The 25,062-nt window shown below is 41.5% G+C and overlaps 1 protein-coding gene across 1 annotated transcript; it reads left to right on the top strand.

Annotated features, from left to right (window-relative positions):
- Nucleotides 1-700: 700 nt before the first annotated feature.
- Nucleotides 701-20,433, top strand: LOC115362933 (platelet endothelial cell adhesion molecule). Its single transcript, XM_074933720.1, is given in 18 exon segments — nt 701-764; nt 10,331-10,429; nt 10,568-10,591; nt 11,516-11,809; nt 12,493-12,632; nt 12,634-12,765; nt 12,767-12,791; nt 12,888-13,148; nt 13,299-13,580; nt 13,809-14,120; nt 14,962-15,240; nt 16,021-16,153; nt 16,304-16,371; nt 16,571-16,624; nt 16,797-16,886; nt 17,780-17,836; nt 18,478-18,500; nt 19,199-20,433. Coding segments are annotated over 17 exon segments (2,403 nt in total). The 5' UTR covers nt 701-764; nt 10,331-10,371; the 3' UTR covers nt 19,370-20,433.
- Nucleotides 20,434-25,062: the final 4,629 nt, after the last annotated feature.

Genomic DNA, 25,062 nt, shown 5'->3' with positions numbered 1-25,062 from the left:
CTTGCATCATTTAGAATAGCACAGAGCACAACATCAGCAAATGTTTAAGTGCTGAAAATACAGTTGTTCTTCATCCAATCACTGGACGTCAGCACAATCCAATGAAAAAATTTTTTATGCCTTAAAAACCATGATAGTCAGCCTTTTGGAAAACAGGAAGCTCACAGAATAATCACATGTCACATGGAAAATAAAGTCAAAAACAACCTGATAGAAAGCACGGTTTGTTCCCATTTTTTTCAGTGACAGTAGCGTACAGTATGAAGACATGTTTTACTCTACGGTGAGTGTCCAGTCTTCAAAAAGGAGATTTTTTTTTTTTGAAAGCTTAAACACTTGCCCCATTGGATGGTGTTGTGGCCTGGTGAGGAGGTGCTGCACAGAGGTAAGCTCTCCCTATGAAGCTGTGTGTGATTCCGAATGATGCCAGACGATGTTTTATGAGGCCTGGGTTCAAAAAAAGTCGAGCCATCCTTTAACTTTATTTCGGATGGAAAAAAGAAAAAAAGTGTCAGTAAATGGCTATGCTATGCCCTGTTTTACAGGCTCTTCATCTTCTTCTCTTCGAACATCCCCTTTTTCCCTTCCCTCTAATCCTCATTCTGTCTCATTTCCATGGCAGGGCTGAGGGACGTTCACCTCCACTTGACACTCCAATCAGTCTCTGGCCTGAACAGACAGTGGAGTGCTACAATACATGCATTCTCTCGCCACCTCTCATCTGTCCTGTTTTTGCTCTGCTGTGCATTTATCCCCCTCTCTAGGTGAGTCCTTTCAGTGTCAAACACTGGCCGCAGGCTCGCTAATTACATTCACCGGATTTTCAAAAGTAGCTTTTGTTTCTTTTGCATATATGGGACAATTGTGTTCTCATTTAGCATTAGCTGAATAAAGAGGTACAATTTGTTTTTCTGAGAATCTGACGGTGTTTTTGTGTGTGTGTTTTGCTGAGCTTTTTGTGCCTCATCATGAACTTTGGTTGAGTACATTCAGTCTGTATTTTCATATTGTGGTGATGAATTAAAGAAGACACAATGAAATGGAACTGTAATTTTGAAACAAGTACCCAGAGAGGTAGATGACTGATTTGTTCATTTTTGTGAGAGAGTTCTTATTGTTAACAGGACCGCAAGGACTGAGGCAGGCTCTGTCTTTTAATTTGTCCACTGCAAGTCCTCCAAGGGCCTCTAAGACCTTCTGGGTAATAAATAAAAAGACTAGGGCTTTATTCCTGTTGCCCCTCAAGTCCCTCCCTATTTCAGGACCACTTAGACGGTTTTATCGACTCATTTTCCAAAGAGAAACATGGTTTCAGTGAAAGCCAGTTTGAGGAATTTCTGCTCCGCTGAAATGGACACAAAGACTTAAAAAGCACGATTATATCATTTTTCAGCATTTTACTGAAGACATGGCAGAGGGCACATCCAAGCTTAGCACTTTTGGTTTTACTTAATTTTGTCCCAAGTTTTTCCAGCTAATTAGTGTTCTTCTCAAATGAGACACATTGTTCTGCTATAAAGGGCAACACCAGCAAAGGCTTGGAGATGAAAATTACCATAAGTTATGTAACTTTTCATGCCAACTTGCTGTGAAAATGACTGAATTTCCACCTCCTTTTCTCACTTTTAAGACAGTTCTCTCCAACTGTTTTTCTCCTGTGAGCTGGTATTTTCTGTTTAAAACGGGCTGTTATTGACATTTGCTGAGAAAATAAGCAAAAATGTCAAGTCTTGTACCTCCAGCGGTATTTCTAGCTGGATTTCCAAAGCAGTGTCATGTTCCAACACTGCAAGAAATACAAACACACACACAAAAAAAAAGTTCAGAACTTTCTCTGAGAATTTTTAGACATGCGCCACCTGACTCATTTCAGCGCTCCAGGTGGCAAACAGGAACACTTTGCAAGGCTCCCTGTCACTCTGAGGCATTTTCTGGTTGGTGGGTGGGGAGTGGGGGGTCTCTCTCTGTCTCTTTCTCACTTCCTCTTTAACTTTCTTTAAATGAGCCTTAAGCAAGAGGAGCACTGTGATTGTTGGTGTTTTTATTCCTATTGCATGCAAGCACACAAGTGAGCATAGTGTTTGTATTGATTGTGAGCAGATTCTCTCCAGATACTTTCCTCTGTGAGCAGGGACTACAGGCTTTTAATGAAGCTAAACACTGAGGCTAAACGCATGCTTTAATCAGATCCATTATGGTTAACAGAGGTGGCCTTGCTCTTTTGGGAGTTTCACAATTTCACTGGCTGACTCTACAGCGGGTCTGACCGATGGGAGCAGCACATAACATGACAACAGCATGTCAGCCGAGCTGTGGGAGAATCAGTGGGTATTGCCCTCAGGATTTTCTGAGCTGCACTGTCATCATAGACTTGACATTTTGATGGCACATGATGTAACAACGTGCATGTGTGTGTGTGCATTGGGGGTTGCTGTAATGGGTTTTTATAAAGCCTATAGAAAGAGAGAGCTGAATCATAACCGGGGACAAATAATAATATTGCAGTACAGCCTTTTCAGTAAAGGATCAATGGCAGTGCTGAGCACTTGCAAAACAGAGCAGAATATATGGCAGTCAGTAGGGCTAAATTTTATATAATGATCATTACAGTTGACATGTAACTGGACTATTGTCATTGCTGCACAACACAATGTTTAAAATGATGACATAATTATAAGTCAACATGCAATCGATGGCTCTACAATTATGATACTTTCTCCAGGTTTCCACTAGCATGGAGGCTAGAGGAAATATATCTGCCTGGTTGCAATCAGAGGAGAGAAACAAGCATTTTTGCCTAAATTCCAGATTTCGTTCATCTAAGCACATAGAGAAAAGTATCTTTTCAACCATCTTCTCCTAATTTTCCCCAGTTCATAATTAAAAAATATATATTTTGAGAGGGCTTTTTTTGTTTTGTTTTGTTTTAAGATTTTCAGGAAACCTATAGGCCACTATTTATTTTACAGAGTCTGCATTTAGCTCTTTTCTAGTCTATATTGACCTGTGCTTTACAATGTCTACCTCTCATTCGTCCATTCACACTCTCAGCCACTGGGTGTGGCCCCACATATTCTAGTTTGGGAAATATCATCCCTGAGAGACTATCTCTGGTTTTTACCTCCCAGAAAATTTCTGGGAGGTAAACTTATGGCAGAAACAGTGTATGACCTTGGGTTTGAGCTCAGTTCTTCCTTCGCAAGGCTCTAAGACTGGAGCAACAAGAATAGGCCTGGATGACTGATCACGAGGCTCCGCTCCTCTCCTCGCTTCCTGGATCTGAGCTCTAAATGGCTTAGTGTGTCAGCACTATCCCCCGGAAAATGAACCTGCACCCATCTCATGATGTATGAGGACCCAAAGAAAGGCTCACCTCTCAGGAGAGCCTCTATTCTGGGGAGGCTATTTAGGGCCTGTATTGTCACACTCAAACCATTGTGGCCTAAGGCTTTTCTCTGGTGCTCTCTCTCTCTGATTCTCAATGCCTTCTAATATCTGTGAGTTTAACAGATTTCTCCATGATATCTGCTTGTGAGTGTTGTAGCTTTGTTCTGTGAATCCATATAGCATGGTTTCTAATGAGTGGCATGGTGTTTGTATAAAAGCCAAAGTTGTGCCTTCATCAAAAAGCCCATATCCCTACAATCTTTCTATCTACAGGAAGCCTGGGAGAGGCCAGTGAAATAGTGGCCAGTGGTCATAATGTGAATGTAATTTTGGCATCTCAGCCTCAATACCCCTATCTCTGCCCCGTGGTGACATTGAAACTGAATGGAAAATTGGAGCTGGCACAGGAAAACTGATTGAATTGTAAGATGATTCATTTTTATGTTCTTTGCTGCCAGCAAAATGTAGATTTTGTAGGATTTGCGCTAATATGGTCCTCTCTATCTCTCTCTTTTCTCTTTCTCTTTCTCTTTCTCTTTCTCTCATTCTCTGCCTATCTCAGATATTCACCTTTGGAGTGCATTGCTCAAAGACACTGCAGCCAGACAGATGATAACACAGGGGTCTACTGTATCAAATAAATAAATAAATAATAGGTTCATGTTCAAACAGCATGTAGACAGAGAAGGCGCTGGATCCTTGAGCTCGGCTCTGTGCGAGGAGTGAGCGCACAGCAGGCATCGCAGAACATTAGCCCCCTGTGGGGTTTCAGATGGAGCTGTCCACACACTCCACACTATGGAAACATGTGCTGCTATATCAAGCAGCAACAAGTGGAACTTTGAAGCCTGGCTGTGCTGTGATGCTCACATCCTGAAAGCTCCAGTAACAACGAGTGTTGTGCAGCACGGTACAATGAGCATGAATTTTTCTATGTCCTGTTTGTTCGATCTCCACATACTGTAAACCCAATGCCGCTGTTGTCTCTGTGGACTCACTGACACGGTGCAGAGGAGGGACCGGGTGCATTGTCTTGATTCTCCCCAGCAACCCTGAAAGAGTCAATGCAGAGGGAGCCTGTCACAGCAAAGCCTCTCAGATCATATATTATTGATTCACCAGAGATGGGCTCGGTGGAGGGAGGAGGAGGAGAGAAAAAGACATAGATAGTGAAAGAAAGTCAAAGTCATCTGATTTAATTAGTAGAAAAATAGTTACGACCGTCATGCAAGGAAGCAGAGACACTGAAAGGATGTGAGGAAACAAGTGAGAGAGAGAAAGAGGGAGTGGGCGAAGAGGAATGGGTGCAGGAGATTCAAAGTCATTTGAATGAATTAGTGAAACAGAGTAGTCATGATATTTTGACAATCAGACAGCTGCTAAGAAAAAGACGGGCTATGAGGTAAAGAGCGCTTCCTCCACACCCCTTTGCCTTGCAGCAGCATGTTCCCTGCCTCCTGCAGGAGGTTGCACCAGAGGCAGAAACAGCTCCCTGTCATCCTTCTTGAATAATGCCCTCAGTCTGGAGTTACCCAGCCTTGCGTGAGTGGCAGATGTTCCCACTGTATATTCTCTGGAGACGCAGCTGGCTGTGCAATGTCAAAACACACCATTGCTAGAGAGGAGAGAATGGAAAGTAGTTTTATAAAGTCAGTGTGTGGCTGTGGGTGGAACAGTCAAGAAAGTTCAAATGATCTGCAGATGGCAAACCCTCCACAGATGGGGAGAAAGAGCAGCTTCTTATGCAGCCTAGTGTGATTATCCAGTGTTCAGTTCTCCTCGACCCCTTTTTGTTATATTAAACCATTAATTTCAATATCTCTCCTAGAGCAATGCAGCATGAATGGATTAGGTAATATATTTCTACATTATTGTGGTTCATTGTCAGTAATCAGGCCACTAAGGGTATTTGCTGGACAGTAAAAATACACCGCCCTTCTCACCTCTTTCAGTCAAGTATTTCATTTTCTAACAACATTCCCGTCGGGTTTGAATGGAGTAGCGGTGCCGCTGAGAGTTTGACTCATCTCTCCAAAGTATTTTCTTCTTCAAGCCAACCTTGGTTACTTTACTGCACATTGTCCATTCAAAATTCAAGGCAACATTATATCATGCTTAGTTTAACCTCCACCAAAATAATGATTCCACACAGAGGAATTCAGAATTCACACATAGTTTAACTTTTTTTTTTTTTTAATGAAGAAACAGCTTCTTCGTTCAGAGAAACTCTTTGATAAGAGTCCCTTGTGAAGTTCAGAGCAGGGACAATTGTTTGCATTACAAAGGTAGTCTTTCACTTCATGCATGTACAGTACAAGAGACAGCACAACCTTTGCCAACCTTTTCTACTTGCTTTTCCTCAGTGCTACTGACACAGGACTTTGGCAACAACAATTGAAGGTTTTAATAACAAAGTAATGGGCCCAACATGGAAAATGCTGATATTTTATCTTTAAACAATTAAGTCTCTCCAGTGTTTGCAGGGTACACGTGATAGATGGTAAACTGGTCCAGCTCAGTGCCAACCAGAGTTTCATTTGGGGGTGAAATCTCACCAATGATGTTAATAAGAAAACATTCACAGCTGGCTCAGGAGAACCGGCTGAGTTATAGGATGATGCGTGCCCACTGCTGCCAACATGGTGTAGATTCAGAGGGATCCACACTAACATGATTATGTCTCTTTATCTCTGTCTCTCTCTTGCTGGCATAGAACAAACTCATACATGACATGCATTATTGCAGTGGATGAATTTTAACAGGCAGGGTGTTGCGTTACAGTGCGCAACAAAGCCAGCAGACCCAGTTTGGCAGACAGAGAGGAGGGAAAGGGTGCTGGTAGTAGAGCCCAGAGCTACGACATCAATCAGACTGCTGTCCTGAACCCACCGAGAACTGAGGGTGTCAGTGGTACGACCACAGCCATCATCAGTGACTCCTTCCAATGCAACAAACTCCCTCAGATCGTGAACATGAATGCATACTGCAGGCGATATCTGTGCTCTCCCAGGAGAATTAGAGAGCTGTAGTTTTAGAAGTGACTTGGATATGTTTTGGGGAAGAGAAACAAGGCTTAAATGCTAAATGGACAAACTATCCGCAGGTCAAATTACCAAGTTATTCCCACTGTGGAGCCCACACACTGGCCAGCCGTGTGACTTGTTAGTGCCAGCGAGCAGGTGGCTTTCTCCTCGGGGAGGCAGCAGGATTTCCAAGTGGCCGATCATGGCATGAGCAGTTGGGAACTCAGCTGGATGATTTCAGAGCGGGTTGTGTACACTATGCGTCACTCAAGTTCAGGTTTGTCCACAGTGCAGGCGTACAGTTCTGCACTCGATCCCAATTAGACACAGCACCCTCAGCAAAATGATGCAATGATGCCAACTGATGTGACTTTTATGACATGACAGAGAGGTGCAGTAAAATTTGATGGAGAACTTTAAGTTTTATTTGTGTAAGTGGTAAGTGAGCTGTTTACCTATTTGATGCAGCATACATTTTGGGAATTATGAGGAGCAGCATTTTTAGTGTCTCTGTTGCTCCGCTGGTCCTTTCCCATTATCATTTTGAGTATGTTTTAACAAAACCAAGCCTTTTTATACTTTAGCTATTGCGCCTATCATGCAGTCACACTCTAAAAATTTGAATGCATCTTGAAAACAATGCTGATTCCCTTGAAACGGTGGTGTGTGGAGACTTATAGGTCTACAGTGTAATGGCCAGGCACAGCCACCCACAGCACAGTGAACTCAGGGATCAGGCTACTTCCTGCAGGGCTCTCTGCAGAAGCGTTCAAAATACCGTAGCAGCCAACACCCAATTGGAGGGTCAATTACAACATAGTGGAAGGAAGAAAGGAAGCTATTAGTCTTGCTAAGTAAATCAACGGCTGCATAAACAAATCTGAGATACTTCTTTTGTGTTGCTAAGCAACGAAAGTAGTAGATGATGTTGTGTACATTGGCAATCATTCAGACTTATTGTTCTCTTTGGCAGAGTCTTAAGTCTTTTATTTGGAATGGCCGGCCTTCCTCAGTAATATGACTCATTTCTGATGAGTCATATTAAGCAGGTACACCTGTACTGACAGTGTCCTTCACTGTCGGTGCACTCATGCATAGTGGTCCTCTTTTTTTTTTTTTTTTTTTCTTCTGCTTTTTCTCCTTGATGTGCAACAGTTTTGGAAGTCTATAAAATTATTTCCTCTCTGGCATTTTTTCTTTGCTTATTCAAACACCCAGCTACCCAACAAAAGCTGACCAAGGATGTCTGCAGTGTTGACAACAGCAAGCCGCATGAGGCAGTTGTGCTGAAAAATTATACTGTGGTGTCCCAGCATGCCTTCTTCTTCTGCAACACCTCTGTACCAAGTCCGTAAAGGATAAACTGCACTTCTGTTTGGCCTGAAAATGTTTATGTTGTTTACACAGCGGGGCACAAATGAAAGTGACTGGGAGCATTATGCAGACAAACACCATGTGGGTTTTCAAGCCTCGTGGTCTGCACATTTGTCTGTTAAACATCAGCACCTCTCAGTGGTGAGAGGAAAATATTGCAAGGAAGTTTTGTGTTATAATGCCATGGATAGTCAAAGTCTGACCTACAGGCCACATGCGGCCCTCCAGGACATTGATGCTTCCAGGGTTTCCCTTTAAATCCTGTGAATCCCAGGAGCCCATGGAAAGTAGAGCTTTTGTTCTGAAAGGTTTTAATTCACTTCAATCCTTTTTAATCAGGAGGAATTATTTTGTGCATTTGCTTGTAATTTAATTTTAAATGTGTCATAATCATTGCAAATATCTGAGGGTTTTTTTGGATCTTTTTTCTCATTTTTGAAACCATTGTCCTAGAATTTTTTAAGTTATTATGCTCTGTTTTTTTTTTTTTTGTTTGTTTTGTTTGTTTTTTTTGTTTTGTTTTGTTTTGTTTTGTTTTGTTTTGTTTTGTTTTGTTTTGTTTTGTTTTGTTTGATAATTATCAGACACTTTCTTGTCTTTTTGTTGTTAAATTTAAAATATACCATGGTTTCAGTGAATTAAAAAGGAAAGAATTTACTGTTGTGGCCAGTGCCTTATGTCATGGTATATTTGGCATGTTCATTAGAGCGGGACAAATGATTGGGATATTTGAAAGGAAAGGTGTCAGTAATGCCTTGTCTTATCCAGCAGCCCCTGGCCTGAACTACTTGAGTATCCCTGCACTGCGTTTTAGTGTCGAAATGCACTTTTGCATTAAAATGCTTGACACGTTTGTGTGAAGCTGTGACAGAGGAAAAGTACCAAATGTTGGAAGTAAGAAAAAGCCTGTGATATTGTCATGCCCTGTAGTGGTACAGTGAGAAAAGTACAGTGGAGTGACTGAGTTCCCCAGAGGAACTCCATAGCCCAGGGCCTTCTGTTTGATGGGGCATCAAAACACAGCCATGACAGCTTCAATATTTGTATCATACTGAGGTATTGACATTGCAGGTCCAACTGCACAAAGGATATTTGCTGTGGTCTAACTCTCTCATTGCCTGGATTGAAGACAAATTGTAGACGTAATAATTTAATCGGATATTCCCTTATCTTGCGTATAAGTCTCTGAATATCCCCCCAAGTACTTGCTGATTTGTATTGGACATGCCAAATATCTATAAATCATCACAGTCTGTGAGCAAAGCTTGGCATTTGCTAAGATCTTCGTATGTATCCCATAAATGATTCAGCAGCTAAGTCATAGTTTTATCTCACAGTTTTAACAAGAGACAGGAGTACTGAGGACTGGAGAGTTCAGCCCAAGGTCAGTATGGAGTAAAAGACAGATATGAAGATACCCTTTGTCAGAATATTCGCCTGTTTCAAAATATATTCAAAGAATACGGTCACTGTCTTTTTTTTTTTTTTTTTTTTTTTTTTTTTGGGCAGTATCTCCAGCAGAAGTCAGGGGCTTGATTCAAATTCAGAAGGAATCCCTGCAATTCAATATGGAGAAGAACAGACGGTGGTATTAAACATTTGAGTGGCCAAGCACAGTGGAGCACAGCACACGCCTCACACTGATCTTTAACATCACCATGTGTCTAACCGTGGACTGACAGTGGTTTTCATTCGCCCTAAACTGTAGGGGTGTAACAATTCATTCATCACATCGATTTGAAATTCTGTTAATGCAGCTGAACTGATCTGTTGAAGAAACAAACAGAATGAATCGCTCTTACTTTGACCTAAAGTAAAAGCTTTTGAATTGACTCATCCACAATTGTTTAAAAAATGTTGTGGTGATGTGGTGAAGAATACTATAAATTGCAACTTTTTTGTCAATAATATGTTTTTCACGATACATGATGTTAAATTAATACTGGTGTCTGTTTTTTTTTTTTCCCATTCCAGAAAAAAAAAAAAAAAAATCTTATCATCTTGGATCATCTTGGATATAAAATTTTGGCTAAAAAAGAATGAAACTGTTGACTCGAATCACACTTTACAAGCTCAAATCAAACTGAATCACTCCAAAAATTAATTGTGAACCGCATCACCAACTAGTGAATTGTAAATCAGTCTTAACCTAAAGACAAACCCTTACCATTTTTGATATGTAAACATTTTCCATAAATCAGTAAGTAGATCCATGCTGAGGGTCGGAGGGCTGAAAGCTGCCTTCCAGGCTGCCCTTCATTCTTATTGAAAGCTTAATATATTATGATGAAGCCAGACTAAATGCTCGATTCCTGAGGAAACAACAGCCATTTCCTGGTTGATCAAGCAACACATGGAAGGTATACGATAAGGCGAAGAACACCCCCTGCCTGCCACCACCACCCAGCACACGCACACACGCTCATATACACACAAACAAAGGGTTTGGCCTCCACACACACCCCACCTCCCTTTCTCTATGTCCCACCCATGTACTCTGTCCTGTTGACCGCCCTCCTGGCCTCTGCCTCTTCGTCCTTCTTTAGTGCTATCTTAATCTTCCAGCGGTGAACCTCCATCACTCAGGATGGACTCTAGACCCCCCTGCCTGCTGCGACTGCTTCTCACCAGCCTGCTGCACTTCTGTAAGGACCCACCACTCTGCTACTTCAAGGATAGCTGTTCCTTCACATTAACCTACTCCTCTGATCCTCACTTTTTTGTCTGTTTGTTTTTTTTTTTTCTCTCTCCCTCTCTTTTCCTCTGCCTTTCTCCAAACACAGGGCAATGTGCAGGAAGTCAGTCGTGTAAGTATAACACACAGCTACATTATGTATTTGACACTTCTTTAATAATTGGTCTAGAGAGTTGCAGTTGTTCCACTGTTGCGACAGTTTGAGGTTAGCTGATCGTCTGAGACAAGAGGGCTATTTTTACATTAAGCATCCAAAAGAGTTATTTTTTGCAGGAAATGTGCCTTGTGTTAGACACCGCTGGCCTCCTTGACATCTTCATGTCTTTGGTGAGATTCACTGAAGCTATTTTTGGTTATCATATTGGATTTACGCTGTTTTCACATCAGCATGAGAATGAACTTCCCAAACTTTGGATGTCTTTCAACCAATAGGAAGTAAAGCGTAATTGCTCGTTTCTTTGAGCTTTTGTGTCATGGTACATTCAGAGCACTTGGCTAGGTGGCTATGGAAGGAGTCGCTGTCTTGAAATTGCAATGGCAGATCTACTTCCACAGAGGCTTGAGTGTTTTTGTGCTTTTTCACTGCCTCAGCTCGTCTGCATCACTGCCAGGTGCCCATACTAATAACTTTACCAGGAGGATGTGGACTAAATCATTGTTTCTTAGCTGTTTGGGCAGGTTGCATTGTGTTATTGTTGTTGAGTGAGTGCAGAAGCCAGGATAAATCAACACGGCTCTCCCAAGAGGGTGGAGGAAGGTCAGCCAGTGTTTGTTGGAGCTTTTTCCTTCCTCCAGCAGCTCCTGCTTACTGTGCAGTGAAGGCCTTCCTCCAGACTTCACCTATATTCTGGAGAGAATAATAGACCCTGGCTGGTGTAGTGTAGAGTTGGCCCAGTCCCTGATCTTGTTTTTTTACACAAGTGCGACATACGTATCCTATCCTAATGATCCTCTTTTGGATACGTGTTTGTGTCTGTCCGTATGTGTGTGTGTGTGTGTGTGTGTGTGTTTGTCTGTGTGACATTCTGGCCTAAAGCATACACCATCAACACGGTTGGCCTCAGAATCCTTCCCAACAAAACGGTAGAGAGTGGAACGCTGGTGGGCTTGAGCTGCGAGGTCAGCGTCAGTCATGACCCTTCCCTCCAGCTGACACATATCTTCCAGTTCCTGCGGTACGACGTCCCGGTCCACTCCGTGAACACCACAGACACCAAAGCCCTGTATAAGCTTTCCCCGGCCAGGGCTGCCGACTCTGGGACCTATGAATGTAAGGTGACGGTCATGGAAAAGAGCAGAACCAGCGATCAGCAAAAACTCACCGTCACAGGTACAGCTGAAGATGACACAAGAGTTTCATATGCTCGCTGTTAAAAAAAAAAAAAAAAAAAATTAAATCACTACATTTGGAAATTGCAACATCCAAAACAAATCCTAATGCCTGCAATGAAGAAAAAAAAAAAAAAAAAACTATAGCACAAAACTAAGAAAAGTCAAAGAATCATCATAGGCTAGAGTAGTGTTTTTTTGTTGTTGTTGTTGTTTTTTGCTGTTTGTGTTGTTTTTTTGTTTTTTTTAAGATATTAAGCTAATTTTGTTCAGAGGGTTTCAATAAAACATTTCAAGATAAAGCCTATCCCCTGGCCTCATGAGTTTCAGTGGGATAATATTGTCATTTCAGTAGGAACAACTCACTTATAGAAAATGTATATATTAATTAATGTGGTATGGCAATATGTTTGACTTTGGTGAACTAGATCTGCTTTTATGTCAGCTGCATCACACATTTGCTTTTATAAATCATAGCTGCAAAGAGTTTGTAAGGATATGCACAATGCCCCAATAGAACGTATAAACAGATTTAAGTAGGTGGAGAGGAGAGGAGGAAAAAAACAAAAAACAAAAAAATAAATAAATAAATGCACTTGTAAATTTTTGATGTATTGTCATGTTGCCTGTCACATTTTTTTCTCCTCACTTCCATGCGGGTTTCCTCTCCTCTCCCCCGTGCAGGCCTGCAGACTCCTGTGCTGCAGCTGAGCAAGACTGTATTATATGAGAGAGAGGAGCTCATTGGCACCTGCAGCGCTCCTGAGGAGAAAGGAGCCCTGACCTTCTACTTTTACGAGGAAGCCCAGTGCTGGGGAGCCTCGGAAGATCAAGCAGGTGGGTCCCAGTGGGAACTCATCAGAGACCAGACTGGACCTGAGGCTGCCTGGAGACAGGTTGCTGTACTGCAACTATGAGATCCCCACTCTGTCCGAGGCCGGGCGCTCCATGGACAGCAAGCAAGATTCAAGTGATTGTCAAAGGTGATGAGACAAACAGCAGCTATAAGATGAGTTTGCTTGAGCCAATGTGTTTCAGTATGTAAGTGTTAATTCAATATCTGCTGTTGCGTCTTGCAGCACTGCACATTTCCCCCATCATGAACGTGTTGCCGTCCACGACTGTGTATGAAGGCGACATCATTGAGGTGGTGTGTAAAGTGGTGAGCCCACCAGCGAGCGTCGAGGTGTACCTGACAAAGGACAACACAATCCTGCAGAAAGCCAATATTGGCCTCAGTCATCGTTACACGGCAAAAGCAGGGGACTCGGGGGAACTTGTGTGCAAAGCAGAGTTGGGCAGCATGCAGAAAGAAACCTACAAAACAGTCACGATCAAAGGCATGCACTGGTTATCCTTCAGATGTCTGCAAACATCTAACATGATTTAATTTATTTATTAAGTACGATTTTATGTAAACTAAACTACTTGCTAGGGCTCAAAATGAAGATATCTACCATTAATACCTGCCTTTTGTCTGAACCTAACAGACCTGTTTTCAAAGCCTCTCCTGACTGTGGAGCCCAGAGACATATTTGAGGGAGAACGCTTCAAACTGACCTGCTCTGTCTCCAGTTACGCTGCTCAGAGGATTGACAGAGAAACCATACAGTTCTCCATCTACAGAGATGATATCCTTCTGAGCAAATCTCACACATACAGCGCCGTGGCTCACTCCTCTCAAAATGGCAACTACACATGTAAAGCCAGCGTTACCACTCAGAATAACGATTTTGTAAAAAAGATCGCAACGCTTGTTGTTAAGACCAAAGGTAAGTTATGCAATGTATAGAGATGTGCTGAACCGTTGTTGTGCATTTACATACACCATGCAATTTGTACCCAAAACAAGCAGCATGATGATTATTTGTAACTTTATGATTATATATTGTACCTACAGCATTTAAACACATCGTACCTTATCCTGTCCTGTCCCATCCCGTCCCTTTGCATCCAATTCTATCTTATCCTATCCCAACCTATTTCATCTGACCCCCCAGTTCCTGTTTCTCAGCCCACCCTGAGTGTGGTAGGGGGCACAGTGGTGTTGGGAAAGCCCTTCCTGCTCAAATGTCACAGTGAGAATGGCAGTCTGCCCATCACCTACAGCCTCTATGCCTCAAAACAAAAACAACACCTGCAGCTGGACGTCAAGGAGGTGAGGAAGCCGGGGGACCAGGCCGTCTTCAACATCTCGGGGATCCAGAGCCGCTTGGATATCTCAAAATTCTTCTGCAAAGCAAACAACAATCAATTCAAGCCCGAGATGAGAAGCTCAGAAGACCAGCTGCAACACACAGCCAAGATCATAGGTGCGGCGGATTCAAGGATAATAACAATGTATTCAGTCACATTAATATAAGAGGTACTTGAAGGTACCACTTTACAATAACACTACCCTAACAAAGGGTTTATGACTAGTTTATAATTAGGCTGTAAACACTTTATAATATGTGTTCAATCTAAGAGCTTGTTAGTGGCTTAGGTTACCTTACGTGATCTTGCTAAATTGTGAGCGTGCATTGATGTATGAAAACTGTGTTATAACTTCTTCATCATTGTTTATTAATGATTTTAAAGCGTTTACAACCTACCTAATAACCTAGTGCATCACGATATGGTGAAAGAAATCAAACTGAGGTTATTTTGACAGATATTGCGATTGCAAGATTTGCCCTCTTAGTGTGAGTGATCATTTTTGCATCATAATTTTGTGAAAACTGGGAAAAAAAAAACTAGTAAAATGAGGATGGTGTGATTTTTGCAGGGGTCTGCATCAAACCACCATGTTTTTTGTTTGTTTGCTTGCTTTTTTTGTTTGTTTGTTTGTTTTATGTCTGGAGAATATGATTTGTAGGCTGGGGAATCTCTGCAGCTTCACGGTACTTTATTTATAATGGTTTACGGTTATTCTGTCACATTTAACCTCCAAAAAACTGCAGCTGCTGCAAAATGGATATTGCATTTATTCATAATGCAATTGTGATGAGATCACGATTTTATGAGGGCAGGATATTTTATCATTGTTTGTCCATTGTTTTTTGTGTTTGTTTGCTTTTGTTTGTTTTGTTTTGTTTGTTTGTTGTTTAACTGATTTGTTTTTTGTTTTTTTTTTTGTTTTGTTTTTTTGTCTTGTCTTGTTTGTTTCTGTAGAGCCTGTGTTGAAGCCGATGTTGACCACACACCCCACAGGGGACGTCTCTGAAGGAAATCGCCTGACCCTTGTCTGCTTGGTGAAGGGGGGCTCGCCTCCCATTAACTTCACCTGGTACCACTCCAAGAGAGAGGGGGCTCTTGACTCCCAGACCTCTCCTAACGACAGGGCATCCTACACCATCCCAGATGTCACTGGAGAGCATGGAGGAGAATACTACTGCATGAGCAACAACCAAGCCAATGAAATCAAAAGGAGTAACACCGTTACAGTTGGAGGTGTGTTTAGTCCGTAATTGTTTGTGGTGATAATGCTCATGATGGCTGTGTGTGCGTGTGTGTCTGTGTGTCTGTGTGTGTGTGTGTATGTGTGTGAGAGAGAGAGAGTGAGAGAGAGAGAAAGCAGGGGAGGGAGCGAGAAAATGAGACAGAGAATTAGAGGGGTACAGTGGGAAGCAGCTGCTGTCACATGGCTTTGCATTAATTTACATTTTAGCCGTTTTGCTGACATCCTTGCAGCGTGTGCAGCTGCAGAATAAACTTAAATTCCTGCATCATCAACATCTCAAGCAACAAATAGCAGAGGGTGTGAGGGTCAGAACCACAGCATGGTTACAAAATATATAAAAACATATTTGTATTCCTATACGTGTTAGATAAATTAGAGAGATTTCCGAAGAAAACAGTAGAGATTTTGTCAGTTTTGAATGTGACATAATGGGTTTTAATGTTTCAAGATTAATTTGTTCATATTAATTCACTATGCTGAAGTTTATACTGAAAACACACATCTGGATGCACATCTGGGCGGTCTGAGCTGTTTGCACTATTTAATATATACTATATGCTGCCCACACTGTTCATATTGTTTGTAATTTATTGCTAGTATATGGCTATTTTATCTCATTTATTTGTGTGTTTTTATTTCTTTATTACCCATAAAGTTTTTAGCTTTTACCTTTATTATTTTTATAGCATTCGAATTTGGAGGTAGAAAACTTAATCTCATAATTGTGCAATGACAATAAAGATTTTATTCTATTCTCTTGTATTTTACAGTGAAGTTGGCTGGCTGGAAGCAAGGTCTTATAGCACTCTTCTGCATCCTGCTCATAGGAGCCCTTGTCCTTGTTTTCGTCATTAAAAAGGGCCTTCTACCATTTAAGAGGAACAAAACAAGTGAGCTGTCAGTGTGAGTAAGCTCTTCCACATGCTTCACAAAAAATCAGCTTGTTGGTGAGGTAATGTGATTTAAGAGGAAAGGTACAATGCCAACGCCCATCTCCATCTCGAGTTTCCTGTTTTAAAGTGTTGATTGTGTTTCATGTCCACCCTTTCTTAGGAAGTCAGCCAGCACCAAAGTAGAGCGGCTGAGCCTCACCCAGGCAGAGGTCAATGAGGCTGCCAATGGTAAAGTCTGCTACACTGACACTGAGAGTTTCATTATGGCAAATTGCACTTCATGGCAAATATTTGCTGAACAGACAATGATTAAAAAAAAAAAAAAAAATCCCCTCTTTATTTTTAATCACTGATGTTAAGAGAATGCATTTGTGGTCTTAAAATTTCAATTCAAAACGGATGGGTGCTCTCTTTGTGCTCTCTGCAGTCACTCCAGGGGTGATGGGACGGAGCGTCTGGAGTGAACATGTGTCAGGCTCTGGTGAGTGCTCTGTGTATCGACGGCCAGTTTTTTAATTCAGCTCAGGTGTAAAGCAAAAGATCAAGCATGAGTTCTTTTTAATACTGTTGAACTTAATTGGTATTGTATTTCATTTCAAATCTGAAAAGTTTTATGAAGTTCAGCTTTTTTGACTTTGGCTGTTGTGCTGCAGAGTCTGATGACCAGAACAGTGTGGCCTCTCCAGAGGGACCCGAGACACAGTACACCGAGGTCCAGACCAAACAGGTAGATCCCAGCAGAGGTGAGACGGTCCCGCTTTAGCATCCTGATTATTCATTTTTCTACAGAGATCACCGCTGTCAAATCAGCATGGTGAATCTGCACTGATTGAACCTTAAAGGACCATACCAGTCCAATGCTGACTTCCCATCAACAGTCATGATTTTATCTCTCCATCACAAATTTTGGCTGCATAAGTGTGTGCAGAATGTGCTTTAAAAGCTTATAAGTCAAAACTATCTCAACCCAATTTACTGTCGTTTATATTTTTATAAAATGTGAGAAACTGCTGTGTGTAACATTAAAATTGAATTGTGTGAGTACTTGGCTGGCACATACATTTGCTAAAAATATTTACTTGTTAAATTTACTATAAATATGTGCATTAATATCATGTTTCACATTCAGGCCTGATTTACATGTAAACTAGAGACAGAGACAGTGTACAGCCTAACTCAGCAGCTAGCTCCAGCTATTGGCCACTTGGGACTTGGGGGTGAAAGCCCATTCAAAATGTATATATTAGTATGAATATTTTGTGATGATGTTGTATGCTGTTTTGTTCTATATTTTTTCATGAAAACACAATAAAAGTGAAAAAAAAAAAAAAAAAAAACAATAAAAGTGAATAAAAAGTTTTGAATGTGGAACGTGGAACACACTTTTTTAATTGATGGATTTACCTATGCACAGCAACTTTCAGGCTTCACAGACATGAGTTGGATTGAATGGGCTCAAGTCAGCCTTGACCTCGAAGCTACCAGAGCATGTTCTGTCCAAACTTATGCAACTGATATTTAGGGCAGAGAGATATGATCACGACTGTCGACGTGAAGTCAAAATAGGAAGAGTGTGGTCTTTTAAGTGTTGTCTGGAAGAATTATGTGCTCACACTGTATGTTTTTTCCATGTCAGTCCCACTGATGAAGGGCACAGACACAGTGTACAGCGAAGTACGGAACTCCAAGCAAGGTACGACTAACATCCTGTTCCCGCTCTCCAAACCCGCTTACATTACACAGCGAGACAGATCAGCTCATTTGATGGTATTTAAAAAATGCACCAGGAAACAGGATTGACTGCAAATGTAAACATCTGCATTGTTAGAGAAAGAATGTCCCATTAAAGTAGAAGGCCCAGCCGCCAGGTGTCCACTTCCTGCCTTCGTCAAAGGGAAATTCCTGTTGTAACAATCAGAGCCAAACAGGAGTCCTTCCGCTAGGCTAAGTGAGCAACATGCCCCATTGTTTGATATTCTTGGGGGACAAAAAGCCGCCCGCCGTCCATTTTGTCCATTGTTGAGTCACTGGCCAACTCCATACAGGCTAAATGTCAACGATATTGGTGTCAAACAATGATGCAGCACAAGGGAAAGAGAACACAATAACAGCCTTGGGTTCGCCGCCATGCTAATCAAACAATAGACTTGCTTCCAGGGAAACAGTTTATTAGCACATAGACATTAGTGAGTGTATGTGTGTGTGACGTGATACACCCCCAGCACCCAGTTCTCTGGGGCCTGGTCTGAGGGACCGGTCGTGACTATGCAAGCTCTCTTTCAATCATCTGACTCCTTCATTTCCTGAGCTTTCCCTCTGGCTTTGTTGTTGCAGATGTTCCCGAGCAAGTTGATGGCGTAAGTAAAGCAACAAACTCACACACAGACAAACACCTTAAAGGAATACTCCAACATTTTGGGCAAAATATGGTTCAGTTCCTATGGGTAGCGCTTCATGTTAACTTAGTATAATGACTTGAAGTTTATGGGAGCCATTGGCCTGGCTCTGTCAGCAACATCTTGTTTCAGTCTGGGTAAGTCGGAAAAGGGGTATTTTGCCCAAACGGTGGAGTATTTCTTTAATCATGCACACGTATACATGCACAGGTTGCACACACACACTCACACACTCATGAGTCTTTTGTGTCTTTGCTTAGAGAGCCCTCTCACAGGGAGACACAGTACAATAAGTGGAAACCCTGTGGAATCAGTTTTTTTATTGTTTCTAGACAGGTAATATAAAGCTCTATATATTCCAGGTATTATAAAACACTCCTGCCGTTGTGACAGATTTTGTTTTGCCTCACCGAGAAATATCAGCGGAAGATTGATTGCTTACACTGCAACAACACTGGAGCTGTCACTGCTCGCATTGATCTGTACGATCGCACCACTTTCCCCTTCAAATTCAAGAGGAATACGTTGACATTGTGACCAGGCAAAGCGTCACACAGAGACAGAAGATACAGGCATCAGTGTCACATACTGTAACTATCATGTAACCAGTTCATATTAGAGCTGTTTCTCTCTCTCTCTCTCTCTGTCTCTCTCCGCAGGGGTCAGTTGAATACGCCCAGCTGAATCATGATGTTGCTCAGCACAGTGCTCACGCTCCCCAGGCTGACCATGCCGGCTGTGGCATCCAGGATGACCTCATCGACGACCTTGATGACATTGACCCCGCTGACATTGGGGAATGCAACAGCAATTCAGCGCCCAACTGTTAAGCAGCCACCAAGAATATTTATTCTCTAAATTATCCAGCTGGAGTCTTTTAATGCAGCTGGAGACATTTTCCACTGAAAGACTTTACTACATGAAAGCTCTTAAGAAGTTTTGTACTTTTTGGCATTTTTTTTTTTTTACACTTTGCAAAAAATAGCTGCACACTATTAATTCACTTGCCTGTGAGGAGGGGGAAATAAAACTGCTTTTGTTTAGCACGCCTCCTTTCCTCAGTTAGTGATGGTGTTCTTGCCAGGAGAACACAGAGAGGATGTGTGTGTGACCCAAAGGAAAGAGATCTCACATGTATATCCTTCCAATAGTAATGGAGGTGACTTAATTCTGGCTCGGGGTAGGGCTGTTTGAAGCCTGCAGAGGATGAGCATGCACTCTTGGCTGCTCAAGTGAAGTGAGAGGAAATTCAGTGCTATCTGTCTTAGCCACTAGAGGGCAGCCTTATGGAATTGCTGCATGGAAACTTTGTGCCATCTGGCTGTAATCTCTTTTAATGTGAGAAGGGCTTTCACTGTGTTGTCACAGCACTGGGTCATGTCAGTTTCACTTTCCATTCAGTAATGTTTAATTGAATGGCATCATGAACCAAATCAAGGTCCCCATACATGTAATAAAATTGGCAGATGAAGTTGTTACTGATTCTAATTGACTAAGACTGTGTGGCACACAAAATCATGCAAAACCAAACAGATGATGTCAAAGTTTCTGAAAGGAATTGTGGGTCTGTTGAAAATGCCTGAATTGCCACCAGACCTGAGGATATATCTATATTTATATTAATATTCATTTGTATGAACCAAGACTTTGGGGAAATCATAATAATTTCTGAATCAGTGAGTTCTCCAGTGAGTAAGAAGTATTAATTTGTATGTGTGACCTTTATGCTCATGTTGTTTCAAAAAGTCTGTGTGTGATTGAGGGAGTCTTTTCCAAACCTTTCTCAAGACATAAGATTCACATAAGTCCAACAGTGTACAGTATATGTACAATAACCATTGTATTGCACATTATACACAATGTGAGAGGCCATTAGAAGCTGAAAGGCTAATAAAATAAAGGGCTAATAAAACCGCCCCAGTTTCTCACTCTACACCTGAAAGTGACTATTGTGTAAACTTGCGAGCATGTCAGAATATGTGCTGCATGAGAGAGTCCATCAGACATACACTGGCCGCCAACTACATTATGCCATAGGGAAAAAAGGACTTCTTATCATCAGTACGGACCTCTAAAATTTGACTCCTTAATATTGCACCTACATTGCCGCTGTCACGTGAAAACCTTATAATTCAACCATTTTTCATGTTTATCTGAAGCAGTTCATGGTTCTAGGGCCTCAAAAACATTCTCTGACCTCTTTGGGTTACGAAACACTCTCACTATCCATTGCGTAATGTCAGAACGGGGATACAGGGTTTACATGCTACAGCGAGGATATACTCCTCAATAGGGACAAGCTGAAGGAGCTATAAAGGTGTTAAGCGGGACTTTATTTTCTCAGAGAGCATGGACAGCATACAGTGAGTTCATTCAGTTCACGGCAACTGCTGTCACCAGTCCAGCTGACGAGGATCTGCATTTTGACAGGAAGCTCTTAAGAACACTGAAAGGCAGACCAAATCCGTGTAGGAAGCCACAGAACCTGACACCCAGCCTAACACCAGCAGCTTGCCACCAACTTAGACGCTTTCATCTCCATTCCTAGCGCAGGCTGACTTATAGAGTGGCCTAGTGGATGAAGATTCATCTTCATTAGGGTTAACCCATCTGCCTGCTTGGATTTTGTTTCTGTGTGTGTTTGCGTGTGTAGAGTATGTGCCTGTTAGTGTACTTCATATGTAACAGGATGTGTCTATAGCAATTCATAGAACTGTTGGATCCCACTTCCATTCACTTTTTTGCCCCCACCCTCCTCTAGCTCAAGCCTGGGTGCATGGCTGCAAATGTGTTGAGGCTGCATGAATGTGTGTGGACACTATGTGAAACCAGGGTGTCACGTAGTGTCCATTCCTCTAGGTCCCTAAGGTCTCATAATAAATTATATCTCCATCTTGGCCACTGTGGATCCACACTGTCTCTACAAATGGATATGGTGTCAGGTCTGAGGTTCCAAAATGAAAACTTATTCCAGCCCTGTGAATAGCACCATGTCTCAGTCATCTAGTGGGATGATGATTATTATACAATCGTTCAGACCCAAAAGATGGTGAGCTGTACCTGGGCAGGTCAAAGCCAGAGGATAATCTGGTAGAGCTGTTTCCTTCTGAAGCTTCCCTGAGGATGGCTGGCATTTTATTTGGTTATGATTAGAGGCCTTGGAGCCAGAACAATCTCAACCTTAATCATACTTCAGAAGACTGGCCTAGACACCAGCAGGCAGCATGTTTCAGGCACTTGTGATCAGGTACCCAGGCACAGCTATGTTATATCAGCAGCAAAAATGTAAATTGTGTGCAGAGGCAGGGATTAAGTCATGCCAACTTTATGTTATGCATTACTAATGTAATGCCAAATTTATAACCTATACCTATGTGTATAAAAAAGAGCTGCCCCTGTATGAGAGTGATAGGTATGTCCTTTGACTGCGTTCCTTGTGGCGTCTCCTCAGACACAGGATCTGCCCAAGGATGGTGCTGTTTTCTTCTCACAGCCGAGTTGACATTGGAGTAGCTGTCTGACAGCCCTGCCAGGTCTAAGGTGGTAGATTTACTATGTACCTATATCCATGAAGTGAGGTCACATAGACTCACAGACCTTTGGGACTTCTATTACAAGGAGGCTTATGGTATGTAGCTGCACCCCCACCACCATAAGAAAGAGCACATGTTCCATGATCATGGTGCCAATAGCATGATATCAAAGGAAAAGGGCTTGGATATACATATAGTAACAGCAATAAATAGGTCTGCTGCACCTTTCAATCTAAACATACCAGTTATAAAGTGGCAGAGCACTCTGTCCTGTCTGTTTTACTGCATGTATGCTGTCCGTGCCTCGGCCATGTAACCTGATCCGGCCCCTCCTGTATCTGGAGCACGAGTCTTCAACTGCCATTGGCTGCTCTGCTAAAATTGGCATATTGACCCCTGTGAAATGCATTCTGGGAATATCCTGCCTTTAACTTGGCCTTATGGAGCCAGTCCTGCGTGTGTCTTCAGATGGAGCAATGAGGTCATCATGTGAGGGTTATCTTTCTTGGGCCTGCAAAGGAATGTTATTGAGTGATGGAGACATTCTTGGTCTCAGTGGTGCAGTCGACTGAAACAAAAAATGTATTCAGCCAATAGGTCGGACTCTATTCTTAACTATATTCACTGATACCTATTTACTGCTCAGTTTGTGATGGCATCGGATAGATCCAGAGCTTGCACTGACAAGTACACATACCATAAATCTTAAAATTGCTAATTCAAGTACCATGAAATAAGGTTAGAGGGTTAGACAGCAATGCTCATTCCCTCACTAATGATTGTCATAACAACTGCAAAATCAAACATGTTCAGTAAGAATGTGTTGAGAGGAGAAGACCTGTTGCTCTTACATCACTTTTCATGCACAATCCAAACCATTAGGAACCATAAACAGATTCTGCTAACATCACTATAACCAGATATACCATGTAATTTCATAGTCATAAATAATTAATAGTCATAACTGACAGCAAAGTGTAATAAGACTCTCGATGGATAATAAAAAGAAATGTGTAAACATGCAAATGCCCTCATACATCATGTGATACGTCTTGTGATTGCATAAGATAGGTGTTTCCATACCAACCTTACACTTATCGTTTACAGCCCGACTCTCATAATGGCCCCCTGCCTCACGCTAGCGATTACATAATGCAGGCAATGTCAAGCTATTTTTTCTCCAATTGCAAATTCAATTATTTGCTGTTCATTTGTATTGCGATATTACTATGCAGCTTACGTCAGAGATCAAGTGTTTATATAATATGGAAACCACAATGTCAGTTCAATTCAACATCTTGGCCTGCTGTTTTAAAAAAAAATGAAGAATCATAAAACCAGCAATGCATTTATGAATTCAACAGGGTGGAATTTTGTGGTACTCTTCAAATGACTTGTGTGGCCAAGCTGTCATATCCCACCCTCACTGTTTCAAGGCTCATTAAAGACTTGTGCTTGGAAATTAGAACTGATTACCTGCAACAGCACAGAGTAAATTGTTCACCACAGTGAATCTATACTGTATGTCTTATTAACTTTGCCCGTGTGTTTCCTTGATTTGATTGTTGAAAGCTCAACACACAGAGTCCCTGCTGATTTTCAAAACTCGCTGTCCGGGAATAGGTCAAACCCCATCTGCAGATTCTATTTACGCTGTGTAACTGGGTCTCACTGAAAAGCTTTTTCTGTTCATCTCAACCTTCCTCCGTGTATTGAATTAATTTCTGTCATGGAATCTCCACAGCTAACGAGGAGGATCAGGTCCTCCAGCTAGAGTGTGATAATATGAAGGGGTTAGCCAAAGCCCCTGCAGGCTAAACCACGGGACGCTGGTTGGCAAGGGCATGCATTACTTGGATTTTGTGTCAGGGATTGCGGATGGATTAGAGTAGACGTACGTCTCAGTACACACTAGAATTGAGTTTATTGGAACAGGATCATTAATTAAATCCATGATAAATAACAGTAACTTCTCTGAATAAATAATATGGCTGGTGTTTGTTTTGTATTTGTTTTTACATGGGATACGTAAACAAATTTACAATGAAATAAAACACACAGTTAGTTAGTGAGGTGAGGCTACAGCGAAAATTAATACTTTTTCCAGGAAATTAAAATATAATTCAAATGTCAGTCACATTGTCTGAAATATCCAGCGGGACTGTGAAAGCTCCACTGGGCAACTTCACATGTTGGCTGCTCCAAATGTCAGTGAGAGCTAACTGTTTATAAAATCTGAACTTCAGCACCAAGAGATCATGTGACACAACTTCAGCTAACTGCGCACACCATGCTCATTTTTACCGACTAAGCCAGCCTGTGATGCTTGACACCAAATGGTTGAGAGAGGTAAAAGGCTTTGTTTTTTAGTTTGGATTCATAATTTTGTGTGGAGACATGTCCAAACCTGAAACCAGAATTTAATTTAGGCAAATGTTGTATATTCGCTGTGCCTCAGTTAGGGGGAATGGATGCTCTTCTCAGTTACAGTTAAGTAATTTAATTATTTATTTTCAAATCATTTCATTTCCACAGGGCTGAGAGGGAACGAAAACACTTCACTTGAAAGCAATTAACCTCTTCAGCTCTGCTGCTCTCATCAGTGGGTCTATCATTACTGTGCTGCTGAGCTTTGTTAAAACCCACTGAAACGTATTTTAAATTCTAGTGGAGATCCCAAGGTTTCCAAAGAAATGATTATGTCCTGGTCAATTAAAGGGAAATATGTATAAAACAATGCACAAGACATTTACATATTTTCTATTTGATGTAATGCTGCAGCCATAAAATCATGGCATCTTGGCTTTGAATATTTCCTTCAATATAAATTATAATATAAAGATTTAGCTTCAACGAAACATTACAACCAGCAGATACAGCATATGTATGTGACACTGTCATACAAAAGTCTGTGAAATAAAAAAATAAAAAGTTTCTTCTAAAAATGTTTTTTCTGATGAAGCTACTTTTAATTTAATGGAAATTAAATG

Source organism: Myripristis murdjan, chromosome 8, assembly GCF_902150065.1.
Source record: "Myripristis murdjan chromosome 8, fMyrMur1.1, whole genome shotgun sequence".
Taxonomy (NCBI): domain Eukaryota; kingdom Metazoa; phylum Chordata; class Actinopteri; order Holocentriformes; family Holocentridae; genus Myripristis; species Myripristis murdjan.
The sequence above is the reverse complement of the archived record's forward strand: the minus strand, read 5'-3'. Positions and strand labels throughout refer to the sequence as shown.